Genomic DNA, 12,094 nt, shown 5'->3' on the forward strand with positions numbered 1-12,094 from the left:
AAGTACATAGCCAACATCCTGCATCAGCAGCGACTGACATGTGATCAGTTTTGCATAAGCAGATTAACAATGATAGTGACATTACCATAGGCTTACTGAGAAATAAATTGCAATTGTTTTTTCAATCTCAATGTACATTGTTAAGCAGTATACCAAGATTAAAAATTGGATGAGATTTTAATTTTGTGGTTGTATCAAAAATCTAGTATGTTTAAACTACAAAAAATTATTTTAAATGTTTTTCCAACTATAAGTGCCTGATAGCTTCATAATGTTTAGCTAAAGAGTCAGGTTTAAAATTTATCTTTTTTCATGCCAGTGTTAAATTTTCTTCTAACAGCTGAAGATGTATAATGCCTCATTTTCGCAAGTGGAAATCTGGTTCCGGTTTATCTTTGTTGTTTTCACCTTCATGGTCACAGTAAGTAAAACGTGCTACCAATAATTAGTAGTCTGATGCATGATGTCCTGATATTAGGAGTGATGGTGCTCAAAATCCTTTATATCAAAATGCAGATAGCTTTATATTGTATTTTGCACCTTTCGATGATGTGAGCTGAATTAATGGATAATGAATTGTTAGTCATAGTATTGATTGAAAAGGTTTGTGTGAAATAAAGTTAGTTTTGGGCCAGTTCTCCATTTCTTTTTGGATCTTAATTGATTCATGGGATGTGGACATTCCTGGCAAGGCCAACATGTATTGCCCATCCCACATTACCATTAAGTTGGTAGTAAGCAACCTTGTTGAAGTGCTGCAGTTTGTGCGGTGAAGATATTACTGTAGTGCTGTTGGGTAGGGAGTGCCAGGATTTTGGTTCAATGGCAGTGAAGGAACGGCAATATATTTTCAAGTCAAAATGATACATGACTTGAAGGGGTACTTTAGAGCTGGTGGTGTTCTTGTGCACTCTCTGCCTTTGATTTTATAAGTGACAGAGGTTGTGGTTTGGGAAGTGCTATTGAAGAAGCTGGGGTGAGTTGCAGCAGTGCATCTTGTAGATGGTACACACTGCAGCCATGATGCACCGGCGGTACAGTGAATGTTTGGGCTGGTGGGTGAGGTGCCAATGAAATAGGTTGCTTTGATCTGGATGGTACCAAGATTTTGAGTGTTATTGGGTCAATACTCATTTGGGCTATTAGGGAGTATTCCATCACAATTTTGACTTGTGCTTTGTGGATGGGAGTCACTTATTTATATTTGTGTGTCGTATCTAACTGATTTTGCACTTCCTCAATCCATATGAACATTGTTTCCATCCCTTTGTCACCTCAACTATTCCATAAACACAGAAAATGCTGAAAATACCCAGCAGGTCAGGCAGCATGTGTGGCATTTTCTGTTTTTATTTCAAATTTCTAGCATTTGCAGTATTTTGCTTTTTTATCATCTGACAGGCCCCCCATGTTCCTTGCTCTAAAAAATGTTTTTTATATATATATCTCACACTCTTTCCTCCCCTTGAAGAATGGTATGGAATGTTACAAGGATTTTGCAGGCAGATTAACAACCTGCCTTGAGTTGCGTGAATTCCCTTTTCATGGCCAACAAGCCCTGAAGAGGGTCTTGACCCAGGGGCCTTTCGATCAGAGGCAGGAATGCTCTAAAAATTTCAGGTAATCTTAAACTCTGCTGCCAGTATTCTATCCCATATGAAGTCCCACTCATTTCTTTTTCCTGTCCATGTTGACCTATTGTTATGATTCCAGCTGGTGTTATTACTGGGCATGTCAGATCCCAGAATGGAACCTGGTTTAATAGATCATAATTTTTAATTTTCTTTTTAACCATGGAGTGTATTTACTGAACAGATTCGCAGGAGTCTGCTGTTAAATGTTTCATCTTTTTGTTAAAAAGTTATTAGGCAAGAAACACTAACTATATTACACTAGATAGCAAACAGGTTGGAAAGATTTTCAATACTGACACCAAAAGTACAAATGATTCATACTGACTCTTTCCCTTTTACTCCAGCAAAAATCTTTACAGACCCAACATTACAGTGAAGCTGTACCATACCAAGGGTAGAGCTGGTTCAGTTGCAAAGAGAGTTCTCTTCCACAATTGGTATCTCCCTTGAGATATCCAGAAAACTCACTCTAAATTCACTCTTACTTTAACTTTAAAGCAGTACATATGTGTTCCTTAACAGTTTGGCATCATTTCCAGCTAGACAGAGCCTTAAACTTTTCTGCTTCCGCTCTGTGGTATACTCATACCATCTGACTTCAAAACTACTTTTTTTTTCTACTTATGTATTTGTTTAACTTCCCTAAGCTACTAACAATCGCCGCCCCCACCCCCCGCCCGCCCACCTCGCTTCACCACCCCGCTTGCTTAGTAGCCCAGCTCTTTACTTCAAGAGTCGGAAAACCTCATTAAAAATGCAAGCATACAAACAGAGCCTAGAGACTTCCCGGTTTCATCTCTTAGAAAATTCTAAACTGAAACCAAAACCCAGGTTTTACCTTTCTTAACACACAAATAAAAAAAAATAAACTAAACTTAAATCTATTTCTTATTCCTAACACCCACAAATACAAATATAAATTACTTAAAACTATCTCTAGTTCCTAACACTATATTGGCTCTCCTGTCTCCAATTTAAAATTCTCGTCCTTGTGTTCTATGACCTCACATTTTCCCCATATCTCAAATCTCCTACACTAAAGATAACCTCTCCCCACTTTCCCTGTTCTTGCAAATTTAACTCATGTACCTGTCCCTCTACCTTCACTTCACTTCACCCTTGACTTCAGCTGTCCAGGCCCCAAGCTCTGGAATGCCTTCAACTAAACCCTTTCACCTATCCATCTCCCTCTTGATCTTGTAGCTCAGCCCATCTCTTTGACTAGCTTTATAGTCAACCCTCCTCATGTTTATTTTTCTTACCTGATTCCCTCTGTGAAGTGCTGCAGAATGTTTTTCTAAGCTATAGAAAGTTGCTTTGTAACATAAACTAAACTTGCCCATAAAAGCAGCCATTGCATGAAATAAGCCATTCCATGAAGTTTCACCTGCAAAAGCCTGCACCTGTCTCCTACATTCCCTAGCTTCTTTTGCATACCTGGTTCTTGCCTGAATGAAGAGGCTTACTCAATGTGCAAATTCTTAGACACCACTAGTGTCACCCTATGCATGTCTCACTAGCATACTTCCCAAAATGTTGCTCAGCTTCCAGAATGTAGCGGTAGGCTAGCACTTTCTTCTGAGTTCAATAAAGTTCTGAACATAGGGTGGGACTTAGCAGCACAAAGTGGTAGCATGCTTAGTGAATGACCAGTCAAGCTGTTAATTATTTAAAAAAGTCTGGTCTGAAGATAAATTTTCTTTTGGATATAGCCTTCTAATTGAAAATCAGATCCGAGGAAAAGATTTCCATCACTATGGGTTGTACCAATGCCATTTACACAGGCAAACTCTATTTTTCGCAATAACCAAAACTCTTCATAGAATAATTGATGGGTACAGAACAGAAGAAGGCCATTTGGCCCACCATGTCTGTGCTGGCCTTCTGATGGAGTAATTCATCTAACCTCACTCTCCTTTCTGCTTGTAGCTCTGCAATTTTTTTCTTTTCTGATGATCAGTTCCCTTTTGAAAGCCTCAGTTGATCCCGGCTCCACCACACTCATGGAAGGCAGTGCAATTCAGATCCTAACCGCTCACGTGAAAACGTTTTCCCTCATGTTGCCATTGGTTCTTTTGCCTGTTCTTTTACTTTAAATCTGTGCCTTCTGGTTCTTGATCCTTCTACCAATGGGAACAGTTTCCCCCTTTCTACTCAGTTTAGGCACCTCCATTTTGAATAACTTTAACTCCTCTCCGCCTTCTCCAAGGAGAACAGTCCCAACTTCTGTAATCTTTTGCGTAACTGAAGTTCCTCTTCCTTGGAAGCATTCTCATGAATCTTTTCTGCACCCTCTCTAATGCCTTCACATTCTTCCCAATTTAAAAATTCTGGACTTTGCTCTGTGCAGTGTTCTATATTCGGAAATAATGGAAGTGCTCCAACCCCTGACCACCTGGTTACAATGCCATGGGACATCAGCTTATTATTAAAAATACTATACCTATGTGATTTTAACATTGTATAATTAGAAAGTTCCAGTAACATTACTGATTGGTCTATAACAATCATATGATCAATACCGAGCAGTCTTATTTGGCAAATAATTTAAGAAAAATAGTTGTGTTGCTTTATCTGTTTTTGCTGCTGGGACAACCCCCCACTGAACCCTTGCCACCCACCCATTCCACTAGTAGCAGTTCTCTTGGCAATCTGACTTTTGCTACTGTTGGCACTGCCCAATTCATCCTCCTTGGTATTTTTAAGAAGTCTACTTGCTGCACCATACCAGTACTCCATGCATCCTTTCTAACTCCATTGGTAAATGGCAATTGAACAAGAGTACAAATTGGGGCCAAGGTTAAAAGTTAGATAAGTTTCGTTTTTTGACAGTGATAGTATTACTCCTAAGTTTGTGATTATGTTGATTGAAATGTTCTTATGCCTGAAGAATTTTTTTTTGATCCCACAGTGCTTGTTTGCTCACTCTTTGAGGAAGTTTTCAATGAAAGATTGGGCGATTGAGCAGAAATGGATGTCCATTCTATTGCCTTTGTTACTGCTTTATAATGGTACGTGTCAGCAATATGTAGATGTTGCACTTATTGGCATAGGACTAAAAGTCTTGTTTTCTAAATTGAAATGTTTTCACCTTATATTAACAAAGATGTTTTTCATTCATTTTGCCAGTTCCCTTATGAAGCAATGGCAGTAGGTTTACACTTGCTCTCCTTCCTGTCTTTTATTAGACTTCAAATCAATTCTTGTGAATGTCTGAGTCTTTTACAAATTGAGTTCACACAAAACTCTTTCACTTGGTCTACACTAGCCTTTATATCTTTGGGAACGGTTTTTCATTCTTTGAATGTAACCTTCCATAATTACTCTCCATTTTTTGTCTTGACTACCCTTTGTGGTCACATATCCTTGTTGTTCAACTCAGCAGCTGACCAGAGAGGCAGCAGTGACTGAAGTTATTTCAGAGTGAGACATCATTTATGGTAGAAGTTTATTCATTTGCCTCTCTTCCCTAAAAGTTCTTTTCTTTTACTCACGCTGGCATTCATCAAATGATTCAGTGTTATTCACTCCCTTGCTTTAAAAATACAAAAACCTGCCTTATACTCTTTCATCTGAATAAAGCAGTCATGCCTGCACGCACAATACAGAAATGGTGCAACATCCAGTCTGAGATCAAAAGCTACTTCCTGCAGGCAGCCTTATTGATGGATCAAGAATTCCTACCTATGGTATGCAGCCAATCCTATCAAGAGATCAGGAATCCCAGGAAGTAGTGAATAATGCTCCTTGAACTGTTTGATATGTTTGAAAACAGAAAATCCCCAGAACACAAATTCACAAACTAGGTACACATTTTATTAAACAGCACATGTTGCCGTGGTGCTTTAAGTTCAGATGCACTGTTTCTATAAAGTGCTTCATACATTTATACTATTTTCCTTTTTTTTTTTAGATCCATTCTTCCCACTTTCATTTCTTGTAAACAGCTGGTTTCCGGGAATGCTTGACGACCTATTCCAGGCGGTCTTTCTGTGCGCGTTATTGCTGTTTTGGCTCTGTGTTTACCATGGATTTCGTGTGCAGGTAAAGAATTGCAATGGAGCTTTGCAAAATTTGTTGCCTGCCAGAAAATGTTTCCCCTTCCCCAGTGCCTCTTTCTTGCATTACCTGCCATTCCATCACCTCTCTCTGGCCCCAATGGTCCCAATGCATCTATTCTTCACCAGCGCTCTTTGCCCCACCTAGTGAGCCCCAATTACTGTAAGCAACAACAACTAGCCATTTAAGAAGACATTAGGTCAGATGAGCAAAATCTGGTCAAAGAGATAGGTTTTAAAAGAGGATAGCAAGGCAGAAAGGTGTAGGGAGGGAATTCCAGAGCTTAAGGCCTAGGCAACTGAAGCTGTGGCCACTAATGGTGTGGCAATTAATATCAGGGATTACGAAAGGCCAGAATTAGAGGAGCGCAGTTATCACAAAAGGTTGTGGGACTGGGCGAGATTACAAAGATATGGAGGGATGAGGTTATTGAGAGATTTGAAAACAATGATGCAAATTTTAAAATCAAGATGTTGCTAATGTACTTGAGTGAGCACAGTAATGATAGGGGAACAGGACTTGGTGCAAGTTGAGACATGGGCCGGGCAATGTTGGATGACCTCAAGTTTACAGAGGATAGAATATGGCAGACCAGGCAGGTGGATGTTAGAATAGTCAAGCCTAGAGGTAACAAAGGCATGAATGAGGGTTTCAGCAGCAGATGAGCTGAGACAGGGCAAAGTAGGGTCACGTTACGGAGATGGAAATAGACGGTCTTAGTAATAGCATGAATATGAGGTTGGAAGCTCATCTTGGGGTCAAATATGACACTGGACTTGCGAACTGACATAATTTCAGACTGTTGTCAGGGAGAGGGATGGAATCAGTAGTTAGGGAACAAAGTTTGGAGTGTAGAACCAAAAACAGTGGCTTCAGTCTTCCCAATATTTAATTGGAAGAAATTTCTGCTCATCCAGTACTGGATGTCTGATAAGCAATTTGATAATTTAGCAATAGTGGATGAGTGAAAGAGGTGGCTGTGAGGTAGAGCTAGGCGTCATCAGTCTGTATGTAAAATCTAATGCTGTGATTTTAGATGATTTCACCAAGGGGCAGCATGTAGATGAGAAATAGGAGGGAACCAAGAGTACACCCTTGGAGGACACCAGAGGTAATGGTGCTGGGAGTGGAAAAGAGGGACATAACATGGTGAATGGTCAGGGTGAGAGAGAATGATGGTTTTATTGGGGACTCAGACATTAACGGTGGAGAGAGACAAGGGTGTGGTTGAGTAATTCATTAGCTGCAGAAAATCTTGTGACAAACAGAGGGCCAAAGGCTAGATAGATGGGATTTTGAAAGTGTAGTTGGTAGTGAACCGGCTGATAGTTTTTTCCAGAGACAGATACAATAAGATTGGGGCATGGGAGGGAGGAGGTATGGGTGGTGAACGATGCAAAGGAAATGATCAGTGATGCCCTTATTTGTAATTGATACAATGGGACTAGCAAGTGACCATGTGAGATGTCAAGGTCAAGAGGATGGCTAGGTCAGGGGGTAATCATAAATATGAGCTGGGGAGTTCACATGGAGGGAGAGATTTAGGGATGATAAGAGGGCACTGAACTCGGGGCGAGAGAGCATGATAGGTTGAGGTGAAGATTGAAATCACCAAGGATGAGAAGCAGAGGTTGAGGGAGGAAAGCAGCGAAGATATCTTGGTGTTGCTTGGGAGGGCAGTAATGAACAGTGATTTGAAAGAGAGGTGTGAGGGATGGAGCAAGATGAAATGCTCATAGGAGTAGACCAAGGAGTAGGGAGTCAATGTTGTCTGGTGATAAGAGCCTCACTGATACTGCGATAGTCTTGATTGGTAAAGAATTGCACCACCTAGGGGGGTGGTGCAAGAATTCCCCACCCAGGTGGGAAAGCTTCATTAAGGGGAATGGTCTAATGTGATGATCCCTCAGCCAGTTTTCCTTTAAGGCCATGATGTCGATGCATTCATTCATAATAAGTTCATGGATGGCAAGGGCTTATTCACAAGTGAATTGACATTCTGGAGGGAGATGCATAGAGAAGAGGTGAAAGGCCAGAGTCCACAGAGTCAGTAATGGGAGGGCTGACTTGGAAATAGGAGAAAGATGAAGATAATAGGAAGGAACCCAGAGGTAAAGACGGAGGCCCTGAAGTGGAATAATGATGATTTAGGTAGGGTCAACATGGAGCATCAATAAACTGTTGTCTGAGTTCAGAGACCTGTGCAGTAAGTGAAATCTAGAAGTTGTTTTGAGGGTAGAATGTCAAAGGATGCACTGATGGAGGTGTTTTCGTAGGAATGAAGATCCAGGAGGTGTACAGAGGGGAGCAGTTGCAGGATAGGAAGATGGCAAAGTTGAAGGACACCTAAACATCCAGAAGCAGCCCAGGGGAGTGATTTTCTGACTAGCTCTGTTGACGTTATGGATTTATTCAAGTCTAATCAACTGTGTATGCTTTTATTTCTCATTCAGGGAGAGAGGAAGTTTATGAGTTTCTATGTGCCCAAACTGTTTATTGTCGGTCTCCTTTGGCTGGCAGCAGTGACACTAGGGATTTGGCAGACGTAAGTAGCAGAAATTTTATAAGTTTTTCTTTAGGACCTTTACCTAAAAACTATTGAAGCTAATTGGCAGATTAGCAGTTTTGTATGATGCTGGTCCTACACTCTTTTACCCAGCTTTGACATAACATCTTTGGCAATGCTTGTGGTGATTTCAGCAACATGAGACAGATTGCTGATAACCGCAAAGCTTACACATTTGTTCGGTTCTGTTCATACAAAGCTTTTATCTCTTCAAGGACTTGGCTGACACCATTTTCATTAACGGCATGTGAACCTATCAACACTCTCGAGCATCAGATTGTCAATACTGATAGATAGTGGTATGGCAACATACTGGACCAAGGCATTTGTCTTTCTGATGCTGTTGGTCAAACCAAACTCTTCACAGGCATGGAAGAGTCTGTCCATTTGCCACTGAAGGTGTTCTTCAGTATAGAATGCTAGTATAGTATCACCAGCATAGAGCAACTCTCTGACGAGGACTTGGTGCACTTTTGTCTTAAATCTCAGCTGGTCCAGGTTGAACAACCTTCCATCAGTTCTGGTATCTGAGTAGACACTCTCTGTTGATGAAGGCATGTGACAGCAGTAAAGGGAAGATTATGCTAAAGAGCATCAGTGCCAGAACACAACCCTGTTTTACCCCCCTACGGATCTCAAAGGGTTCTGATGTTGCCCTATCATTAGCTGACCTTATCCATCATGTTGCCATGGAAAGAGGTCACACTGAGCAGCTTCGGAGGGCAGCCAATTTTCTTAAATAGATTGCCTCTCCTCATTTGGTCAAATGCCTTGGGTGAGATTGATGAAGGCAAATATAGTGGTCTCCTTTTGTTACAGCATTTCTCTTGCAGCAACCTGACTGAGAACACGAAAATGTGAGTCAACCAATCCTCGGTATCTCCCCTACAGTAGGGAAACCTGGACAACATATACTAGGCAGGAGAAAAGTCTGGATAGTTTCTAGCTTCACTGTCTCTGATGTGTCCTCAGTATCTCTTAGCAGGGCAAGGTCACCATCTCAGAGATCCTGGAGCATGCTAATTTCATCAGGATACACTCATTGCTATGTCTGCACTGGTTCAGCCACATTCATCGGATGGATAACAGCTGTATACTCAAAGAGCTTCTGTACAGTCAGCTAGCCACTGAGTCATGATCTGCTTGGCATTCATCTCTCTGCTACAAGGGTACCTGCAAGTGAGATATAGAACTGGCGGATATTGACACTGACAACTATGAGACTGTTGGCAATGGCCATGACCTCGGGAGGTTGAGTGTTTGGAAGGGTATTGGAAGAGGAGAGCAGAAATGTAACATTCAGCTGGCCAAGATGAGGGCCCAGAGAAAACAGAAGCCAGTGAATCCTGCAACTTCTCAGCACACTGCAAATGCTGCAGAGACTGCCATGCCAGTATGGGGCTCCTGAACCACACCAGGTGGTGATCAACACAAAGTTGACCACCGTGGTGCAAACTATTGTTTCACGAGACAGAAGTCTATCAGGATGATACTGGTGAAAATTTGTTGCTGTAATAGCAGCAGTCCCACAGCAACTAGCCACAATATCCATAAGCTTATAAAGAAAGAAAGGGTTGTATTTATTTAGTGCCTTCCATGACATCGGGAGTTTCCAAAGCACTGTATAACCAATAAACTGAAGTGTAGTCACAGTCATCATGTAGGGAAACATTGAAAGTATTTTTTGCACACAGGGTTCTGCAAACAAGTGGTGGCTGCTGTTGGTACAGCACCCACCTGAGGCCTCTAATGGTGGGAGGGAGGGCCACAGGGTGAGGATCACAGGATAGGTGAGGTGAAGGGGGGGGGTGTGGTCAGCAGCAAAAGTAAGGGTTGGCTCTCAGCAGACCCCACCTTCCCGATGCCAGGCCCCTCCAGCAGGCACTGGAAGCTCGCTAAACACTTCGCATTGGTTTGCTTATTGTGCTCCCCACTTGGTGAGTCGACCACCTGCCTCTGGGTTAATGCCAGTCGTTGCTGGGTGAGGCCCTAGAGTTAATTGTCCACTTAAGGGATTCAATTAATGGTGGGGCCGAAAGACCATCCACGACCCTTTCCACCATGGACTCACTCAGAGTGGAGGGTTCCATTTGTCGCCCTGCTGCCCGACTAGATGCCACCAAACTTGCCCTGGGGGAGGGCATTAAATTGTGTGTGTGTGGGACCTTATTCTGCACAAATTATCAGCTGTCTTTGTGTACATATCACTCCAAAATTAATCGAATGAGTTATGAAGTGCTTTGGCTCATCCTGAGATGTGAAATATAGCATCTTTCACATCCTCTTTCCCAAATGTTTCAAGCATTAAAATTAAATTGTAATCTACTGTTTTTGTCAGCAGCTGCAAAATAAATATTCCACCACAGGTTGAAACACAGACAAAAAAATTGATACAAAGACTAGAGACCCACCACTTGCTTCCTTGACCCTATTCCCACCAAACTGCAGATCAGCCAGCTTCCCTTCCTGGCCCCCATTTAGTTGATACTATTGACGTTTCTTTCTCCTCAGGTACTGTTCCTCTCCCTTTCAAATCTGCCTTCATCACCATAGTCTTCTAAACAAAACACCCTTGACCCTTATGTCCTTGCAAACTAACGCCCCACCTTCAATCTTCCTTTCTCTCTGATGTCCCCCAAGTGCAGATCTATCTTTCCCAAACTTTGTTGCTATCCCTCCAATCAGGATTCTGCCCTGCCACAGTATTGAAATGGCTCTCATCAAAGCTACAAATGGCATCCTTTGTGACTGTGGCCATGGTAAATTATTCCTTCTCAGCCTGGGGGGCTGAGAGTGGTGTATTGCTGGGGGAGATGGTTGCATAGTGGTATGTCCTTGTAATCCAGAGACCTAGCCTGGGGACATGGGTTAAAATACCACCATGGCACCTGGTGGAATTTAAATTCATATTCATTCATTAATAAACCTGGAATTTGAAAAAAGCCAGTCTCAGTAGTTGTGACCATGACAACCATCATTGAATATTGTAAAAACCCATTTAGTTCACTAACGTCCTTTAGGGAAGGAAATCTGCCATCCTCACCTGGTCTGGCCTACATGTGACTGCAGATTTACAGCAATGTAGTTGACTCTTAACTGCCCCCAGTTCAAGGACAATCAGGAATGGGCGACAAATGCTGGCCTTGCCTGCGACGCCCAAATCTCATAAAAGAGTGAAGAACCTACCTGCAGCCTTTGACATGGTCGACCACGGTACCGTCCTCCAAAGCCTCGATCATCTATCTATGGTGGAACTGCTGTTTCCTGGTTCCATTCTAATCTGTCCAGTCCTGGCAAAAGACTCACCTGCAGTGACTCCTCATCCTACAGCTGTACTCTTACCTCTGGAGTCATTTAAGGAACTATCCTTGCAGCACCCCCTGTCCCCACCCCATTTCTTGTCCACATGCTGCCCCTCAGCACATCGTCCAAAAACACACAGGCTTCTGTGTGTATGTTGACGATACCCAGCTGTACCTAACCAACACCTCTCTCGACGCTAGATGTTTTGCCGAAGTTCAGTACTGAATGAATGGATTGTTTTTCTACTAAATATTGAGAAGACTGAAGCCATTGTCTTTGGTCCCCACCACCAACTCTGTTCACTAGGTACCAATTTCATCCCTTTGCCTGGCAAATGTCTGAGGTTGAACCTGACCATTGATAACCTTGGTGGTGTTTAATGTACCCTGAGATGAGCTTTCAATCATGTACCTGTTCTGTTGTCAAGACCACCTACCACCACGCCTACAACAGACTCCAGCCTACCTTAGCTTATCTGCTGCTGAAACCTTCATCCATACCTTTGTTACTGCTAGGCTTGGCTCTACCACTA

General features: G+C 42.2%; 1 protein-coding gene across 6 annotated transcripts in view; it reads left to right on the forward strand.

Annotated features, from left to right (window-relative positions):
• Positions 1-12,094, forward strand: part of tmem181 (transmembrane protein 181) — a 118,293-nt gene that overhangs the window by 85,159 nt on the left and 21,040 nt on the right. For all 6 annotated transcript variants that reach the window (XM_041177375.1, XM_041177392.1, XM_041177383.1 and 3 more), the window contains 4 exons: positions 341-421; positions 4,546-4,645; positions 5,548-5,678; positions 8,147-8,238. In XM_041177375.1, coding sequence (XP_041033309.1) covers positions 341-421; positions 4,546-4,645; positions 5,548-5,678; positions 8,147-8,238 — 404 coding nt within the window. The remainder of the gene's footprint in view (positions 1-340; positions 422-4,545; positions 4,646-5,547; positions 5,679-8,146; positions 8,239-12,094) is intronic.

This window comes from Carcharodon carcharias, chromosome 2 (assembly GCF_017639515.1).
Source record: "Carcharodon carcharias isolate sCarCar2 chromosome 2, sCarCar2.pri, whole genome shotgun sequence".
NCBI lineage: Eukaryota > Metazoa > Chordata > Chondrichthyes > Lamniformes > Lamnidae > Carcharodon > Carcharodon carcharias.